The sequence below is a fragment of the Colletotrichum karsti genome (assembly GCF_011947395.1).
Source record: "Colletotrichum karsti strain CkLH20 chromosome Unknown Scaffold56, whole genome shotgun sequence".
Taxonomy (NCBI): Eukaryota; Fungi; Ascomycota; class Sordariomycetes; order Glomerellales; family Glomerellaceae; genus Colletotrichum; species Colletotrichum karsti.
The window spans coordinates 209,206-229,511 of NW_024065956.1; the positions used below are offsets into that span (position 1 = coordinate 209,206).

General features: G+C 52.6%; 3 protein-coding genes across 3 annotated transcripts; 1 reads left to right on the forward strand and 2 right to left on the reverse strand.

The window, feature by feature from the left end:
* Positions 1-6,699: 6,699 nt before the first annotated feature.
* Positions 6,700-7,236, reverse strand: CkaCkLH20_12243 (uncharacterized protein; the record flags this gene model as incomplete). The annotated part of the gene is made up of 2 exons (XM_038894956.1): positions 6,700-7,062; positions 7,132-7,236. 2 exons carry the CDS (start codon positions 7,234-7,236, stop codon positions 6,700-6,702), a joined length of 468 nt encoding a protein of 155 aa, XP_038739740.1.
* A 1,681-nt stretch (positions 7,237-8,917) lies between these two features.
* On the reverse strand, positions 8,918-9,571 carry CkaCkLH20_12244 (uncharacterized protein; the record flags this gene model as incomplete). Its single annotated transcript, XM_038894957.1, has 1 exon — positions 8,918-9,571. The coding sequence occupies one exon, from the start codon at positions 9,569-9,571 to the stop codon at positions 8,918-8,920; it is 654 nt and encodes a 217-aa protein (XP_038739741.1).
* Positions 9,572-13,742: 4,171 nt separating this feature from the next.
* Positions 13,743-14,420, forward strand: CkaCkLH20_12245 (uncharacterized protein; the record flags this gene model as incomplete). The annotated part of the gene is made up of 2 exons (XM_038894958.1): positions 13,743-14,081; positions 14,139-14,420. The coding sequence occupies 2 exons, from the start codon at positions 13,743-13,745 to the stop codon at positions 14,418-14,420; spliced, it is 621 nt and encodes a 206-aa protein (XP_038739742.1).
* Between the last annotated feature and the right edge of the window lie 5,886 nt (positions 14,421-20,306).

Here is a 20,306-nt window from a genome sequence, read left to right on the forward strand (position 1 = left end):
GCCAGGCCGGATGTTGGAAGAGGAAATTGAGGGTAGTGAGCGGTGTGCGAGAAGGCGCATCTCCCATTGGGGCTTTTCCGGAGGTTCCTGCTCGGTGGAGGGTGGCTGAGTTTGCGCCTCCCCGCCAGAGGAAGCTCGCATTTCTCGTGAGGCTCCTCCCTACGAACAGCCGGGCTGCACTTTGCACGTGCACCCGGCTGACCATTCACTAGGTGGTACTTGTATGCGGAAAGCGGGAGGTTGCTGCCTGTGAACGCCAGGCCAACGTTATGTCAACCTGTGACAATGGACGTTGGGGAATTCCTGCCTCAAGAAGGACACTCACGATAAACCGTGAGGTTCCTCCAGGTCCCAGGGCGCAGCAAGCCACACCGAGGCCTGCAATGACACTAAGACGGTGGCACCTGGAGTCGAGCTCGGCGGTCGTGTTTGAAAAGTTTCAAGACATTCTTCGGTCATGTTCAACAGGGCAGGCGTCTGCGGGGCCCGCAACCTGCTAGGTCATGCATTCCATGCAGCCACCGCGGCCACATTTCGGATTCATCACGACGGGAGGTCGATTTTTTAGAGTATGCGCAAACCTCCACTTGATGTCAGCCATGGTCGGTCTTCCACTTCCATCGACGTTGTCCTTCGTCGGTAGTCGAAGCGGAGGAATCTCTTTTGCGCCACTGCTGGTGGGTTGCTGAGCCTTCATTCGAAAATCGTATCTTGTCGTAGAAGTAGAAGTTCGACGTTGAACTCAGATGCATTATCGATCCTCATCTTCGGAGAGGAACCAGATGTGTTGCTCGAGTCGCAGCGTTGGAAGTTTCAAGGGCACAATTGGTCACGCAAGCGCACAGCGCGGATGGAAACGGAGACATTGTGCCATCACAATACATTATTATTTACAAGAGAAGACGGGCAGCCATTTACCAGGGCTCCCCCCAAGCACCTCCTCCCACTTGTGAACCAATTTGCTTCACTCCAAAAGCCCCAGTGCAGAATAACCATCAACAGGACCACCGCGTAGCCACCTCATGCTGTCCTGATTGCCAGACCAGGTGCTCAGAAGCTGATGTGTACGTCACCCCCTCAAGTCTAGTCCATTTAAGACTGCCTCAACCCCAGAAGCCGGGATGCTCGTCGCGTATCCGTTCCGTGCCGACGTAGACGGGGAAAGACAGAATGTGGAGATGATATCAATGAAGAGGAAAAGAATACAAGGGGTAAGCAATGCTGGTAGGAGATGATGTCAATGAAAAAAAGTGGATAGGAATGCTGATGGAAGTAAAAATGCAAAGATGTCCCGTGAGGGTTACGAACTCTGAAGACAATCCCCGATAGTCTAGTGATGGGCGAGAACGAGAGCGCCGAGGAAATGTTCTGGGACGCTCTGGAGCTGGCTGGTCCTTGAAGCAGAGTAGCCACGAGCACGCCAATCCGTCGGGCGAGAACTGGTAATTGACTTGTGACGACATCAACGCCTCAAGCCTCAACAAGAGCCCAGAGGAGGGTATCCTAGATGCCCTGCCCATTTGGTGGAGTTTGTGTCCGGTATGTCTCGGATGTCCCGACTGGCCATCGAAGTGGAGGACCCAGGAGCTCGATGAATCGGTGGACGAACTTGTTCGTAGATGACATCGAGGCCAGAAAGGGAAACGTTGACGATCTTGTTTCCAATGTTGTCGCGGTTCGTCACTCGATGTGGATTTGATTGTGTAACGTTCCTTCGGTCGATGGATCGCGAAGTTGGTTCTTGAGGTCCTTTGTGTCGGCAATGAGTCAACCTGGGCGGGAGTCAGTACATGCTTGTCAATGACGGAGCAGCTGGGCAATGATGATGGAAATTGGACATGATACTTACTGAATTGCAGGGCAAAGCCGTTTTGAGTAAGCGAGTAGTGGGACTGATCGTTGTAGCCACGGAGATGGACAGTCCCTCCCACGTCAGCTGGGCTGTGCGGCCTCCAGTTACTTCGACGAAGGTCAACACGGGTCGGAATCGTCGGAGAAGCACCAGGTTTTGTGTGAGGACGAGACGTGCGATGTACTCAAAGACGGCGAAGACTTTGCATCCGAACCAGAGGGAGAAGGCATCAAATCTTGCTGCTCTGCCGAGATGCGTCGACAGTTTCCGGGTATCAGGGGTGTAAAAGGGTATTGTGGTAAGGTAATGGGAGAACGAAGCAGCAGTTTGGAAGAATGTTGGACGTTGACAAGAATGGGAGGAAATGGAATTCAGAAAGCCAGCGGTCGCTCAGGCAAGGAACACTGGCCTGCGCTTGTATCCAATGTCTCCAACACTACGGGAGATGACCTGCGGCCGTTTGTATCAAGGCAGGTGGGAGACCTCTGCGATGCACTCCTGCCACGGACAGGTACCTCGGTGAACAGAAGCTTAGGAAGGAAGGATATCTGTTGTTGAAGTTGCGCCGTGACGTCCGTATGCCTGCAGCGGAGGGAACATGATTGAAGACCTGTACCCATCTCTTCAACCATGTTCTAACCCAGGCTCGTCACCATCACCAAGCCACGTCAGAGAGGAAGGAAACGGATAACATACCCGCTCGCGGTGCTTGGCGTGATGATGGCCAGCCTGCATGCAGTTTGTCAGCATCCATCATATCTTGCTACTCCTGATAGGTTGACTACTACATACCAGCAAATAGGATCCAATTGGTCGTCCAAAATATACAACAACACTTGCTGGACATACGTCAAGCTCAACAACATCTCTCAAATATCATAATGACAACTCGACGTGGAGTCCTCAGAGACGTAGTAGAGGACTTGAGACGTTGGCACAGGCAGAGTTTGTCTCCTGATTGCAGCTTCCGTAGGATGACGATGGCACAAACCATATGCCAAGGAAGCTGCCGTTTCTTTTCTTCTAGGCCTCTCCACGAAGATACGCCGTGGTTTGGAAAGAGAGGCAGCCTTTTCTATTGCCGACATTGCAATCTTTAGACATGGAAACCGAACCTCAAGCGCACTTTCCTGCTTCAGCCTCTAGCTACACCTACACCTACCTACACCACTTCATCTGTCACCGATAATTCTCGTCTTCTGAAAACAACGTCACCTCTGCTTCTAATGCGCCCTCCTCCGACTTTCATCCGCCATCGCTCCCTAAATACGAGCATTCTGTTCAGAAACAACTACAATACTCTTTTAAACGAGACTCACAATAACGATGAGTTGAGTGCCTCAAATACCCAGAGACCTCAGTAAGGTGGATATTTCTAACTTCAAGGGCTCAGTCCCAGTTATAACAAGCATTCAGAATGGTTCAACAGACAATCAAACAACCCCGAATGCACCTCAACACGAATCAGAGGTTGCATATACCCAAATACGTGCACATACCGAGAACATAACGTCACAAGTACAAAACATGCCTAAAGACGGCTCCGAAGTTCGATCAGTTCTGCGCGAACTTTCGGCCGCCAGGCGTGCGTCGGCGATCTACTTCTCAACAGTCGCCCGCAAACACAAGAAGGCACTCCAAACATTAGAGAGGCGGGAAAATCCTCAACAAGAACGAATCGAGACACGACTAACCTTGATGCTGGAGAATCATTGGGCGCGCTCCAAACTGGGCAATGTTCCACCGTCCTAGATGGATGGTGGCAGAACCAACGTGTTCAAGCCTTGAGTGGCGACATTACGGAGAGAACACAAGCTTTCCGTATCATTAATAAGGAAGGGAACGTAGGCCGAGCTGGGGATCGCTGTACCGGTTTTAATCAACTGTTATGTGCAACAAAACATGGCAGATGAGAGGCTGTGGAGTCTGCAGTTATGATCAGTGCTACTGTTCAGATCCTCAATAGACGAAAACGTCGCGGAACATCAACTGCGGCCCACTGACCGCAAATAAACTGGTGAATGTATTCAGACTGAGGCGGTATTTTGACCGATACTGTGCTCATCACCGGGATCAGTAATCCTTCCGCCAGCATGACTGTTTACTATGTCCGACTCTGAGCCACAATCCGTTCCCTCGTTGGCGAGAACCAATGCTGACTGGGGCCGAGAAAGCAGATCCACACCGGAGTTTGGTGTTCAGAGAATGTCAGCATTGTCCAAAGCCGTTGGGCCTGAAAACTTCAAACTCACCACAAACATTCTTTTGAACCCAACTTAAGGTAAGGTCTAATGGGTCCGTTAGCGGCGGCAAGAATTTGAGGGGCAAGCCCAAGCAGGGTTTTGGATCCATTAGAAGGGTCTTGCTAATCACAACCTGTGCATGCTTATCTTCTTTGGCACTTAGAAGGCACTGCGCTCCCAGGTACGTGCTAATTCCTGTCAACCCATGTAACTTGTCGTGGGGAAGACGATCGTGAAAGGCCATGGTTCGTGGAGCAGCCGCGACATCAATCTCGAGCTCCGTGTCAATGGCCTGGAATGAAGACTGTGTTTCAGTCTCGAGAGTGTCCTTACCGGGAGAGTTCGTTCACGGAATCGGACCGTTTGCTTCGTTTTTGGTCAGAACGGGCGATGTTGTGTGAGCTTTCACCCCGAGACAAGGCATTGCGCTTTGTCGGACTGGGGATATGTTGGCATGATTGACCTCTCTTGGAAGTTGAGTCAGCATATCACCCAGACTGAGGACTGCCGTCAGTGGTGACGCCAGCGAGTCCATTGATAGAGGCAGAAAAGAAGGATATCAAGTTGAACGGGGTGGGCATCGAAGTGAGAATTGTTCGTGAGCTTGTCGCTTGATGTCGTTACTGGAGGCGGATGGAACGCCATCCCATGTCGACGGGCGGTTCCTCAGGGATGCTCAACTGTGTTCTGACTGATGTCGGAGCCGACCTCTTCTAGCCGCGGCGCCCGGTTTGCTTTCGTTTGAACGACACATCTGATCCGTTTCAAGCTCCCAGACTGTTCAAGGCCCTTCATCGCCAGCAGTGGAAATATGCTCGCCGTTTCTTCGAAGCCTTTGAACCATCACACGAGGCCTCTTCTCGCATCAGTGCTCTCATATTGGAACGCCCTTTGCTCCTATTGGCTTAATGGCGATGAGGTAGAGAGTTTGGCTCAGCTTATCTACCGGACGGATGGCACCTGGGCTCGAGAGCTTACCGGAAAGTCCCGTCGTCGATTTATGGCGTGCAGGAGCAGGTTTGGACAACGGCGCGATGATATGGTGATCCCACTCCTCTGCAGAAACATCACAGTCTCGGAATATTCTTTGGAACATCAATCTCCACACAAAGGCCCGGGATTTATCAAATCGCAGGGCCTTGGAAGCGGTTATTGCTGCTAGTTTGCTGTCACAAGGATGGCTAAAGCCGCGATGCTTCCCCTTGGCAGCTATTCCCCAGGAATATAGACAAGCCCTTTTCGAGGAAGACATCCACGACTATCTGCGTTTGCGTAGATGGCTCTGGGCTATGGAAGCCCTCCCGCTGGGGGAAGGTCCAGCCTTCAGTAGTCGTGGTGATATCCGATTGGGGAGTCGTGTCAGCACTCCAAGCTTTACAGAAGAGTATGGTTGATATCAATAATTTGAGAACAAAGGGCTTCCCTCCGCCATTCATATGAGAACATCCCGTCCTTCAGTCGTCGTGTCAAGACGACGATGGCACCAATGATGAACCTCGCATCAGGGAGAATTCCCTGGCCTGGACAGCCCCAGCATATCCAGTGATAGCATCACACCTTTGGTGATACTGGCGGAGTACCATCTTCTTCCCCTCCCATCTGGAATTTCAACCCCCCTTTCCCCCCTACCTGCCTTCGCCTCCAACAGAGGATTTCGCCTCCGATTGGGTTTGAACTCCGCTGACCTCCTCCTGTGTGAAGAATAGTGGCATCGATGAATAGGCCCGAGTCGCCGACGGAACATGTCCCGATAGTAGCAAAAGAGAGGACGGCATGATAAACTAGCCGACTGCGGGACTGTTCAGGAGCGGCGATGGCGACGTGATGCCTATTTCGCCTCCTGGACGTAGACGTTAGCTGGAAGTCGAGCGAAAACTTGAACAAGACTAATTGCCACCCGCCGATCCATTGGAAAGAACGGGTAGAATTTGAAGCTGTTGTGCCAGGTGGCCAAGACCGTCTTGGAGCACCCCAGACTCCGTGAGGATGGGTCTTGAGGCAAGCGGTGTGATGTGTTACAAACCAAACATTTCTCCAACATATAAGCTCACACAAGATTCCAACACCAAGTGGTGAGAACGAGAAGAGCCATGGGAACGATTCGAGACTCCAACAAGGATCCTGGCTGGTATCCGGCACTCCATCTTTTTTATCATGACATAGCATTCTATACTACATACAAAGCAAGAAAACAACAAGAAAGACGTGAAACACCACGGGCAAGGCCAAGAACCCCAACAATACGCCGAGATTATTAGACATTCGAGCACGCCATGCTGCCAGATTCGTCAACATCAACCGGAGGAGGCCAGACGTCAAGAAGGGCTGAGACAGATGACATCGGACTGCAGAAAGCTGGCAGAACCGTTCTAAAAGAGATCCGACTATGTGAAAAGCGTCAGAGATGCCTAGTTCAAGAAGAGCACAGTTGACTCACATTGGTGGACGTTGCAGGTGTACCCTTGCTTCTCAGATGATGCGTCCCAGAGCTCGGTACCCGGTATGAGCAGTGACACGACGAGGTGCCAGATCGGTTGTCTGTGTCTGTCCATCGCAGGTGATCCAGAAGACAGATTGCCCTGCAATGCATACAGCTATCCGTTTTCAAAGCCACTCCCGATCATCTTCCGCGATCCAGCAAAGACCACCTTTTCGTGAGACTTTGATTGTTTTCTCCCGCTTCCCTTCGCCATGCTGCGCACCGGTCTGATCGCTGGTGTTCTCGCCGGTCTTCGGATTCTGCTGTCCAAGCTTCTGCGCCCGGCGTTGGGACGCAACCCATGACTCCTTGTCGATGCCCTCCATGACCAGTTTCGTACCCCAATACCTTCCCAACGCGCGGTGATGGACCTGGCCTTCGGGTATCCAGCCGGATAAAGCCGGGTCGTCGGTGGTGTACTCGATTGTGGTGTGAGGTTGGAAGTTGACGCGGGCCTCGGTGAGGAGGTAAGGGACTACCATCTTGTCCTAAAAGATGGGAGCGTCGACTTCGACCGCTTTGGGCTTCACAGCGGCGGGGGTAAGCGCGTCGATCACCTTTGAGGTGGCGGCGTGGGCAGCGCCGAGCGTCGGCAGGTATCGGCGGCTCTTCGAGTGACGGCTGGAGGTGCTCCCTGAGCCCGGCTTGCGACGCGTGGTCATTTGCGATCTTTCGTTATCTTGACTACCTGCGGGATCGCGCTGTGCTCTTGAGGCAGACCGTGTGATAGCCATGATCCTTGAAAAAAAAGAAAAAAAGGTCAGCTGAAGTGACGAATGCGTGGATCGTGTTTTGGACTCACGAATTGTCGCGGAGTGGCGTTTTGGTCGCGTTTTTTCCAGGGTTGATTATGATCAATCACGGGGCCGAAATCGTAGCGAATTGGGATAAAAGGTTGAGCTGATCGCGCATTCAACAATAGAGAAAAAGAAAATTCGATGTGCGGATAATTTGGTCGGCATTGGATTCGAAAATTGAATGCAGGCGTCGGTTGTGCGACTCGGAGGAAGAGTCGCTTGTTGCTCGGGCAGTCGAATGCTGGGAGATGGAAGTCAAAGGATGCGGGGCCAGAGGGAGCCAATCAAATGTCCTTCTGCCCTTGGGGACCGGCAGATAAGATCCTGGCCTCTCATTGGTCCGATCTTGTGGTCTTGACAGAAGTGGAATCGCCCGCACAAAGGTGAGGCCAACCGCAACTAGAAAAAGCATCTCGACATCACAAAGTCGGCCGAACACCAGGAACGGCGTCAGTGTTTGCCATCCAGAAGTACCGGGGGTAAACGTGCGGCTGAAGTGGAGATCGGACAACTTGATGCTGAATCTTGATTTAAACTTCGCTGTTGCATGGATGTGCCACTCTGGTGTCGCGAACTGCAAACCTTGCCTCCGGCAGTCTGTGATTCGGTGTACCTGTCAGACTCCTGGTTGACCACATTATTGACAAGAAACCAAATGAGGAAATACATGATAACGCAGACGATGGTGCCCATCACTCGCTATGGAGGGACTGGATTGGCGCGGCTGCGGCTGTGAGAGTTCATGAGATCGCCCGGAAGCGAAAGATTTGATTGTGGAACTTCCATCGTGGGGAAGTAGTCCAATTATGCACACGCAGTTACAGTCTGAACCTCGAAATCAAAACCTTTGACGTTCGACTGGGCTGTGATAACAGTCTCCTGGAATGCAAGACATACATGGCGCCGATCTGGCTGGTGAGCCATTACGAGTGCAGTGAACCTGGTGTCAGCAACAGACCTGTGTTTACCCTGAGCTTCCATCGCAACTAGCGTACGCCAATGATCTGCAAAATACAGTCGGGCCTGGGCCGTTGGAAAGGAAATCTATAATACGCGAGACTCAGTAATACGAGAGACTCATTTGCACCCACCTGTGACGTTCCGGCATCAGCGATCATCACGGTGCGTACTCGAATCTGGTAGTGCGGGCTTGAGTGCCGGCAGGGTAGCTGCTCCCAGCTGCTGTGGTGGATGCGGTTGAGTTGATTGACACGGCGATGGACTAGGCGTCTTGCTCGGAGCCAGCTTCGGATATCAAGTGAATGCGGACTTGTCAAAACGGATTGCCACACACGGCAAAGACTTTATTGTGATACCAAGTTATGTAGAATCTCCGTAATCCATGGTCCCCTTAAGCAACGTCACAGCCTTCCAAGGTTATCAAACTCCTCCCCAATTCATGCAAATACTCCACTCCAAGCCCATGTTAGTGATGTGAGATGTGATAATACACTCATTTCCGCAAATGATACGCGTACCAGCTCGCCGTACGTCTCAGCGGATGGTCAGGCTGTATGGTGTATGTTCATTCGTACGCTCTCCCTTGTTACTCCTTGTTGACGATACCATCGTCCGATCGGACCACCTTCTGTATGGCTACCAGTGTCGAGGCTGCCCTGGGCTGGACGTGTTCGTTGAACATGCGCACCAGTTGGGCCTTGTTCTCGGTTCCAGTGTAGGGAATGCTGTGGCGACACAAGATATTGCGGATCATAGCGGCCTTGAGGGAGGAGGGCCGAAATCCAGGTTGCAGATAGGAAACGTCGTCGAATTGCGATGGTATTGGTTCGAGAGGCCGGGGCTCAGTGTTCTCACTATCCGACTCCTTCAAATCCGTTGGGGAGTCTGTGCTCATGTTGCTCGTCTTTCCAAGCGTGTCCAACTGCCTGTTGCCTTCGAGGTCGAGAACTTCAATCTGGTCCGCAATGCTGTCGACTTGAGCGTCATGTGTCTCGGAGGTGGTGCAAGCCGCCTGTTGATTGTCTGGTCGCACGCTGAAGATGCTGTTCTCTTGGCAAACCTCGATGAGGTCAACTTTCTTTGCCTTCGGGGGGATGGGAATGTTGTTCTCCCGAAGGAGCCCTCGCAGCTCGACGACCTTGAGCTTCATAAGGTCGGAGACGCTTGACACTTCGCTGCCATCCATCGGGTGCGTGTTGTTGACAGCATCTCTCAAGGTTCCGGCGCGCGTGTTGACCATCGTGTAATAGGCAAAAGGTAGTATTGGGACCCGGCTTATTGTGATGTTCCCTCGTAGCTTCGTTTAGAGCTGGCAAAGCGTGATTGTACTAGCGGAAGCTACCGTCGATGTAACGAGGTCGAAGGAGAGCGAGGGTTAGTTTGAGCCGATGAGGTCGGACAGCTGTAGCACGAAGGCCCCCACGTCACGGTGCTTTGTTCGAGGTGATTGCCAACAGGAGGACGAAGTCGTTGTCGCGTGCAGCGACGTAGTTGGGTGTGTGATGTGGAGGATGGAGGTTGGGGACAGGCGACGTGCTGTGGTGAAGTTGCAGATTTGGTCATGTTGGCGGCAGAGGCCTAGAAGGAGCTTCCAACAAACGGAATCGAGCAGGAATCCACGCGTTGCACCTACCTACATAGCCACCTTTGCAGTTCAGATAGCATTTGACGGGTTCTCCTTCTACACGCTGGAATGCTTCCTTCCTTATACGTCCGTCGGTCATAGTATGACGAAGCAACGACGCCATGCAGTTGCCCTTGGCGAAGAAGGTCCACACCTGATGAAATAAGATAGTTGATTGAGTAATCTTGGGTACCTTCCCCTACCATTGCCCGTTTGTTGTAGACGTCATACCTCGTCTTCTGCTGTTCTGTTGCTACTGTCGCCGCAGCCCAGTTTAACAAGCAGGAGGAGGATTTCATGCAGCGCTAGAGACCAGAATTATGTTTTCTTGATCTTCACACCGGGAACTATTTGATCTGGATGAAGGTTTACCCCCCATGTTTTCATATCGATTGGATCAAACTGAAACAAGATGGCTCAATGATCCCAATTGGTTCATGGTATCAGGGAAACCTGAAGCATTGTCTTCGTTTAGCTTCTTCCCACAGCTTCGAATGATGAACATTTCTTTTGATCTCAAGGGATTGAAACAGACTGACCGTGGTTTTTGACCTTCATTGCATACTTGGCTCTGCAACATAGCCTTGGAATTCCCCACGGCCCGGCCCAGAGACGGGATGGGTTACTGACACAATCAACGAATGATGAGAGGCAACCTTTCTTTCAAGAAGCCCCTCTGCGGTGACGACGAGGGCGATAAGAGCCAAAGCATAGACCATGAAAACCACCACGATCACATCCACGATGCAGCATCACCAAAAGAGTAGGCATATGGAGCTCGCAGCCGCAGATGAGAACAACTTATCTCGTGAAGTCCAGAGGAAATGCCTCAAAAATTCTGTATCCATCAAGCGGACCGACTGATACGAGCTTCTTGGCTCGCCATACGTCGTGAACGGGACTTCTCGCCTTGAAGTCAGAGCTCGTTCATGCGGCACCTGGGCTCGAAATCTAATTTGCCTGAGACAACTGACGCCGACGATGACGGTGAAGAGAAGGTCACAGACGGCCTTAGGGGGATACTCACCTTCAGGTCCTGATGGAAATCGTGGCCGCTTGAAGAACGCCAGTCCGGAACCAGGTAGTCGCTGCATTGAATTCGCCGTGAGGAGGGGATACTGGGTTGCCAGTCGATGGTACTTTCCAGGACGCAGCTCGCCAGATTCATCACAAACAACGACAGAATTTGATATAACCTGCTCTCCTTGAGTATAGACGTCTTTTGATACATTTTTCCGCGTAGGAAACTAACGCCCCTGGTATTCACCACTAATCGCCCCCGTCTGGGGGCGATGATGGGTACAGTGATTGGCTTTTGCCGCGGGTCTCCCGCCGCACAAACACATGCTTTGTGATCTACTTGGGCCTGCTTTTGTAGAGTTTGCATTGCCAAACGCAGAGATGAATGCTCTTTGGAGATCTCGCTGTGACGCGAGCATGTATGCAGACGAGGGTCCGGGGCTCGCCTGTCCACTCAAACGTCAAGAATGTCGACGCCGATGAGGATGCAATGAACAGTTACCGGCCATTGAGCACCGAAGCCGTCAGAAGGATGAATAAGAGCCGAGGCATTGTCTTGCCTAAGGGGTGAGTGCAGCTGCTGGTCAAGATCATAAGGTTCTGCTGGAGAATGTTGACTCGTTGGGGCGAAAGACTGAACCGATGGATCACAGCATTATGCTCTTTGAGGGAACGAACTGGCATCAGGGCAGAAGGCTGTATGGCATGCTGATACTGTAGTGAAGGCAGGGCTGAGCCATATATGTGTTGACGGGCAGGATTTAGTAACCGCAGATTCCTACAGAGGTTCCACTCGAGCTTCATCTTTCGAAGGGCTTTGCACCTTGCTTAATCAAGAAGCGAAACAAAATGGAATGAATCACGGAGGCCATGATCATGTGAGAAACGGACAGCAACAGGAAATGAACTGGGGTTGGGACTGGTCCGAAGGTACACGCCATGTCCATCATTAACGGGATCCAGCAAAGGACAGTCTCGTATGTCGAAACCGGCCCTGGCATCCTGAGACTCTTGTGCTATGTGATGATACCAGAGAGCCAGATCCCGGCCAGGGTCAAAACCAACCAAACTCGTACGCTCAATGCAATCTTGTTACGTCAACGTCTGTGTAAGTCATTCGTCGCCTCGCCTCAACCTCCGGGAACCATCTCGAGAGACGTCTGTCTTGCCTCTGGGTGACGGTTTTGCTCGGACCTCTGAGCTTTGACTGGGAGCTCAATAGAAGACACGGCAGTGACTGGCTCCGTGAACGACTCGAGCTGGTCTCCCAAGCCAAGACCCAAAGGCAGGAGAATACGCCTGTCAGAACGATGACGATGCCTGACCACATCATTCGCCCGAGTCGAGGCCGTCCTGGCGTTTGGAAGCTATTGTAGGCAACAAGCAAGTCGCGACGATCGTTTGGACTCGTACGTGCAACACGGTGGGGTCGTCAGTGCAAGACGTTGAGGGCGAAGAGACGCGAAGCGTCACGGACGCGGGTACCCAAGTCTTAGTCGGATCGTCACCATATCCCTCGGTTACCCCAGCATCACTGCCTGCCACCGGCTCGGGTTGTCCTCGTTTATCTTCGCAGTTCTGGCGTCGGTGCTGGAGCGACCTGGTTGACGCCGGGAGGCGGTTCGAGCAGCGGTCTGCTCGAGAATGTTGTGGTCTCTTGGAGATGAACTCGCAAGTCCGAGTCGATCTGTCGAGACGGAGGCAGCTAGAGATAGGTTGTTAGCATTGTATCAAGTTCCGGGAAAGGTCTCCATGGCCTACCCAAGCGTACCGCACCGCTATACTACCCTTGCGTCACGCACCAAGAGCATTCGGAACAAGCTGCAATACTCGAGGGTGATGACTTTCGTCCAATGCGTAGTACCAAGCAGCAGTCATCCTCGTTGTCATACTCCGGCCGTCCGGGCGCCGCGTCGGAAAGGGTCCCTCGGCTCGAGTTGGGATGCGAGATGGTGCTTGAGATAGTCTTTTGGAGTGGCATGCCTTTTAGAGTCGACCACCTGTGTTCGTAGGCTCGTATGCGAAACTGAATTTGCATCCCCGAGTTCAACTCTCAATCTCGTGGCGAGATACCCAAGACTCTCGGTGACGTCAACGTCGGATGTTGTGCGGAAAATAACGAAGTCGGACCTAGATGCAGGACAGGCCCAGAAAACCTTGGCGTTGTAATCGGGTCCTGGTGGCATTGAGTATGGCTGCTGTCCATCTCGGTGAAAGGGTAGCATCAGGGACGGGGTGGCAGCCGACGTCGTGACGTTCGAACACGGGTTCGTGTAAAGCCGAGAGTGGGGGGATGATGGGAGGACTTCCGATTTCCAACGTTTTTGATCTTTCCAACCGAGAGGACGGTTTGTGACGGCTGTATCGAAGTCGTAACGGGAATGGGTGAAGGGCTGAATGATTGGTTCGGTCGCCCAAAAGCCGCCCGCGACAGATTTGGTCGACCAAGTTGGTCGACCTTCCTTTGGTCGACCATGTTCACTGGTACGTACCTGCAGCTTCACTTCTTTCCGAACCCGACTTTAAAGGAAGGCACGGCGGTTTGCGTGGTGCCTTCCCTGAGCAAATGCATCGCGTCGCAGAGGAAGCCTTCCACCTCCGCTCATCACTCAATCAACGCACCTTCTTTCCTTTCCATCTCCCTACATTTCCTGCAAACACCAAGACCGGGTCTCAGCATCGCGACTCCTCTTCAACAAGCGCGACAATTCTTTCATACCATCCAGTGATACATCTCAAAGCAATCTTTGGTCCCAATCGCTGCAAGATGAACGCTCTTCCCTGCTCTCCCTCGAAGGCGGCTTCTGGCCATCTTCCGCCCACCTGGCCGCCCGACAGACTCGACGCCATACCGCACACGCTCAATGACCACATCGACGATTTCGCACGCACGATGCCGCCGCCTGAAGCCGACATCATTTGGGTTCGAAAGTGGGTTGCTACCGCCGCCGATTTCCGGTACGCGACTCCGCGCCATCTCGTCTCATGGACCGGTTTGAATCTACATCATGTCAAGGTCGATTACATGGTCGGATATCTTGTCGAGTGCGGTCTGGGACAGTTCCACGCAACGGAGATCGCTCTCGATATCGTCAACGCAAGGAAGGTATGTTGTTGTTCTCTCTGCTCTACCATTTACGCCGCTGACTTGCCCTCTCTACAGACTCTTTGCCGATGGCAGCACGCACTTGAAAAGCCCGAGTCTATCCCGAACGCAAAGAAGATAGCGAAACAGACCGCTGTTCCCGTCAACGAGAACGATGCAAAGCGCACCACACGCAGCAGAACGGCCCTTCTTTTCATGCGGCTCTTCATTCGCTTTGCCGACGTCTGCGTGGTTGTTTCTCTGCTTTGCGGCGTTTTGTCCATCTTCTTCCCGTTGAAGCTCAAGGATGTCCTTTCCGACTACCGCGGACTGCTCCGGCCTTTTGCTTTCCGCCAATGAATTCCCTCTCCCGATGAGCGGCGGGGGAAACGAATGCTCGCAGTTGAAAACCGCCCGAGGTATGGCTTGCGAAAAGAACTGGGTTGGGCACGTCAGTCCTGTGGAGGGATGCTCCATACTCTACACTGTTTTCGATCTCAGCGAGCTATGAGCCAGCGAGGCAGCTTTCCGACCCAGAGGTGTTCCAGTCTACAACAGAGCAGTGGTTGTCGACGGGCAAGAAGATGGTGGATTACTGCGAGAGGAACGGACGTCGAGGTTGCTTCTGTTGGGACGTTTTGTGCTGGGTGCCTTCGCAAAGCACGCTGGAATCTGAATGACGGATATGTTCCAGGGAATTGGCATCGTGGAGGCTCTGGACACGTTGACGAAGGCGGCCTGTTCCAGCCTTCATGATGTGTCTGCTTTGAACGCTGTAGGCAACGAGCATGGTGTTCTCGGTTATGTGCTGGCGTCAACCACCATGGCATAGGTCGTACAGCATTGGACTCTCGCGGATTCAGGGATGGACATGTGCGCACTGCGTCACTGTAAAGGTCAATTAGGTATCTCAATTAGCTCAATTAGGTAACTCAACAAGCACTCGGATCCCACTCTTAATTGATTCGATTGAAGGTGTGCGCTGGGAAAATCTTGGATGGCATTCTGCTACATGAAATTCCGGCCTTGGAAGCTGGTCTTCAAGGAGACGTTGAGAATTTCCCCGAGAGTCCTGGGAGTTCGGGCCAACGCGGCGGAGTCGCTGGAGACCCAGTTAAAACCCAAAGGCGGGTGAGGAAGTACCCTCGTACCCGGATTGAGTTTGGTCCCTGCAGGAGCTGAGGTGGGCTGCTGGGTTGGGTGAGTCGCGTTCGGGCAGATCTCTCCGGGGCAGCGCACCCCACCTTCAGCGCACCGCCAGTCGAGCGGGGGTCGCGATGACGCAACCCGGACTTCCATTCTGCAGAGGCCGGCCTTGGCTGGACTCACGCTCAGTTATTTTGCCAAGTTCAATCTCAGTGCCTCAATTTAGGAATAGATGGGTCGAAAAATATATTGTGGTTGTTTTTACTTGATTTGAACTTGTGTGGGGTGCTTGCATCCGTTCCCTTTTCTCTACCCAGGTGCTGGTGAATATGGTTGAAGAACGTCCGCTGGATTTTCGACCATGTTCCCGCGGCGTGCCAGTGAGGAATGCGAAGTCCAGATGCACCCGTGGTACTCCGTACCGGGCGCGGACCTGGTCCAGGGCGGCTGACCGGCTAAACCTGAGGTCACCCCGCTAAACCAAAGGTCGACCCAAACTAAAGGTCGGCTAAACCTGAGGTCGGGTAAACCTAAAGTTCGCTAGACCCAAGGTCGACCCATGACCCAAATCCAAAGGTCACACCTGCCACCCCAAAGCTCGACGCAAGGTCGGCCAGCCTCAGTAAACCAGGTCGACCCGATAAACCATTGGGTCGGCCAAACCCACTAAACAAGGTAGGTAAGCTCGACCTCACAGCTCACAGCCCACAGCTGTGACCCAAATCTGAGGTCACAGCACTAGACCCAAGGTCGACCAAACCTTAGAAAGTCGCAATTGCCATCGCCATCGCCATCGCCATCTCTATCTGCATCGCTGTCATTATCCATCGTCATTGCTATTTTCCCCCGAATCATGCGACGACTCGGTGTCACACACCATCCCGTCTTACAGATTGCAACAAACAAATGCGATACGCCGCGCAATACAATGCAGCCACCCTTATAATCTGGCTATTGATATCATCTCACCTTACCCAATGAGTACACGTTTGTCTTCCAGATTGCAAGGCATGGAATCAACAGTGAACCATGGCAGCCGAACTGCTGGTCTGTTCTGCAGACTTACGTGATCTTGGGTGAGTTTGGGCACAGACCAGCCGAAAGCACTTCACCAAAGTCAAGACCTCAGAGCTTTTCTCGTGACGAGCGCGACAAATTCCAATTCTGAGTATTGTCCAGGAAGAAATTTGGGTTTGTGGAGAATTTCATTGGCTCTGAACCGGTTGACCAAAACTTGACGCGCATCCTCTTTCGCAGCGCCGACTCTCGAAGCCTGCCGACGACGGGGCGTTTCATGGACCGCATCCCGTTCCTGCTCAAACAGCTGACGATACTTTTGGCAGCTGCAAGCCTCTGTCACCCGTCCAAATACAACTCATACGCTTTCCGCATGTCCAGCTGGCATCCCCATGGCCCTCGCACGCGCTCGACTCTGGCACCTTTCATTTGCGTCCTTCCTCGGGCTCGTATCAGACTTTCCAGGAAAAGAACATCGGCTACCGACGCTTTGGCACGACTTCGTCATCTTCTCACTCCGCCTTTCATCGACATGTTTCCGCCTCTCAGTCAATCTTTGCTTTGTCCGCGCCTTGGACACGGACGTCGACGACATTGCAGCGACCGATTACCATCAAATTCCATCCCCCGGGAACTCACACCTGTCAGCCACATCGCCTCCTCTGCTAAGCACTGTACTGGCACGATTCCAAACGTTTCCTCCGCAACAACCAGCAATGTGGCCATCTGACCGTTGCGAAGAAAGCTGACCACCGATCTCAAACGTTTGACGATGGACCACGTCGCCAACAGAACACCAAAGCCCATGCAGACCAGATGTACGAAGCCCCGTCCTCGAGGACAACGGCCAGGGCTCCTTCAATTACACCCCAAGCAGTTTCCTCCGCAAATTCCTCGACGGCCTCATGCTACAGTCTTGAGAGCGACTTGACTACCCTGCTGTCCACCCACGGCGCCAAAGTGCCACTTCCGGTGCAGTCGCTGGAGCCACGACGGATGCTGCGCCGCCACGTCTGTTGCCTCGAAGAGAATTAATCGGCTACAGTCCAACTCGGCCAGGCAACTCCATTGGGTGAGGACTGCGACCCAAGGAGCTTAGGTGGAGGTCTTACTCGCTGTCGAAACGGGGTTACGAAAACCACGCCCCTCGGTAACGTCCGTCACCCACTTCTCGGCACCCCCCACTTCTCGGCACCCCAAAAATCGCTCACCGCCATGACTACCCCTCAACTTAGAACTTTGATATCTTTATTATTTCCTTTTTAATTATCACTAGACTTTATAGAACGCATAATAAGACCTTAATGCTAGCATATACCGAAAATGACGTTACTTAAGCCCTTAAAGCGATTGCAAACGGTTAATCTATTAAAAGAGCTTTATATAAATAGGGTGTTCCGCGATCAACACTACAATGTTGAATAAAGGGCGTACAAACGCGAGATATAGCGTTTTCCAACCAGCAGAGACTCTCTCCTACCCAAGAAAGCCATCTAGCTGAATGGGTTCGGATCCAAGCTGCCCTAGGCCTCCCACCAACACATCAACAACTCAAGGAATTCGCTGAGCGTATCCTTCAGAACCAAGGAGACTCCCAGCCTCTTGGAAAGAACTGGATTCAATCTTTTATTAAGAGGAACCCATCCGTAAGGGTCCAGAGAAGCAGAGCAATTGATTCCCAGCGTATCAATGGAGCCTTAACTAATGTCATCAGGCAATGGTTCAAGCACCTCGCTATACCTGAGATTATGGCTATTAAGCCCTCCAACCGATACAATATGGATGAGACTGGCATTCTTGAGGGCAGGGGATCAAATGGCCTTGTTCTTGGATCATCAGAAACTCGTTCTATCCGTAAGAAACAGCCTGGATCGCGTGCTTGGACATCCCTTATTGAGTGTATCTCTGCAACTGGCCAGGCACTGCCTCCACTTGTCATATATAAAGGAAAGAGTGTCCAGCAGCAGTGATTCCCTCTCGATCTGACGCCATATGCATCCTGGAAGTTCACAGCAACAGAAAACGGGTGGACTTCAGACTCTACAGCTATCAAGTGGTTGATAGAGGTCTTTATCCCTTCAACCCAGCCAAGAGACCCCTCAGAGGTTAGATTATTGATCCTGGATGGTCATGGAAGCCATGAGACTACTCCTTTTATGTATCTCTGCTTCAGGAACAAGATACACTTGCTCTTCTTACCTGCTCATACGTCACACGTCCTTCAGCCTCTAGATCAGTCCGTTTTTGGGCCCCTCAAGGCAGCATATAAGAAGGAGCTTGGATTACGTGCTGAGTGGGATGCTAGCATAGTTGTGGGCAAGAGAAACTTCATTATATGCTACAGCAAGGCACGTAAGGCAGCATTGACAAGCAAGAACATTATCAGTGGCTGGAAATGGACTGGGTTGTGGCCCGTTAGCGTGGCTAGACCCCTTATGAGCCCTCTGCTGCTTGAGAACGCATTAACACCTGCTAAATAGGCTAGTTAGGTCTGCAAAGGGCTCTCTAGTGGCGAGGCAAGCGAAAAATGGGCGGCAGACACATCAGCAGTCCCTTGGTCAACCCCCAAGAAGAGGGATGAGCTTCAGGATCAGTTCAGCCTATTCAGCAAGCTGGATAATGATGAGCATACGCAGCGCCTGCTTTTCCGGAAGGTTCAGAAGGGCTTTGACGAGCAGGCATATCAACTAGCAGTTGCCCAGCGAAAGATTGAGGCACTACAAGCAGAGGTTGATGCCAGCAGAGCCAGGAAACGCAAGAAGGTCAGAATGAGCCCAAATTCAAAGTTCGCCGATATTGAGGCTATTCGGAGGGCTCAAATTGAGGCGGGCGAACTTGAAAATAGCACAGATGAATCCAGCGAGTCTGAAAACCCTAGTGATAGCGAAAGTTGCATTGTTGTAGCATCATAATACATATAAAAAGTGGCTGAAGTTGATGTGTATCAATGTGAGGGCATCAAAATTGGGGGTGCCGAGAAGTGGGTGACGGACGTTACGCCGCCCATATCACCACGAGAGACGATCTCGCCATACACTCGACTCTGTCACGCCACTTCCTGCAAGGCCGGATCGATGACTATGGGGTTCGACGATGACACGGTACGTTCCTTTCGGCACAACATCCCAAATGGCGGAGGGAGGCGTTGGGCCGGATCTGTTGCCGCACATCTCTCGCAAGTCAACTCTCCTCAGTCTTCCATTCAAGATCCACCGCCTTTGCACCATGCTAACCCGTTCTCTCCCAGCTCAGCCCCTCAAATCTTCGGTTCAGAACTACAACCGTGCTATCGACGAAGCCCCATCAAGACCAAGCGCACCATGACCGTGGACGCCTGTCAGAGATCGAGAACGACGTGTCGTCCTCTACACAACCCACAACTCTTCCACTCCCACCTCTCGCAAAACCAGAGCCGCCATGTATGTGGGCACCCGTCAACACAGCTCAGAGGCGTCAGTCAAGAACCTTGCACAGAGACGGAGCTCGAAGGCGGCGGCGGTTCGCGAGGCCCCCAGGGGCAGAGCAAGAGAGGCACCAAGAACGAGAGGACTCAGAGCTATTGCATGGAGAGGAAAACGGTACACAAACAGTCCGGCGAACGAGAAGGCTCGTCGCCCAGAAAGAACGAAGATCCTTGCCAGGGAACTGCGTTCCTCCCGTTATTGCCACAGATATCGCGCCGCAATCTCGAGTCAATGCAATACCACTGGCCCTCGGCACAATACAACTACACATGGTGTCGATGGATGTTGCGCTTCCTGGTGGATCGAGACAGAGCACGAGGGAACGACTGCTGGTGAGAAACATTGGGTTGAGACATCGAGACAAGGACAGCACGCGGGGAACAAGCAGATCAAGAGAGAACGAACCATTCAGGGGCATCAATCTTTCCATTCACAGGCAGGGCAAGAGTTCATCCACGTGCCATGGTTCGATTGTCGACGAGAAGACTTTCCCATCTTTGATGATGGAGGGGGGGGGGGGGGGGGGGGGGGGGGGGGGGGGGGGGGGGGGGGGGGGGGGGGGGGGGGGGGGGGGGGGGGGGGGGGGGGGGGGGGGGGGGGGGGGGGGGGGGGGGGGGGG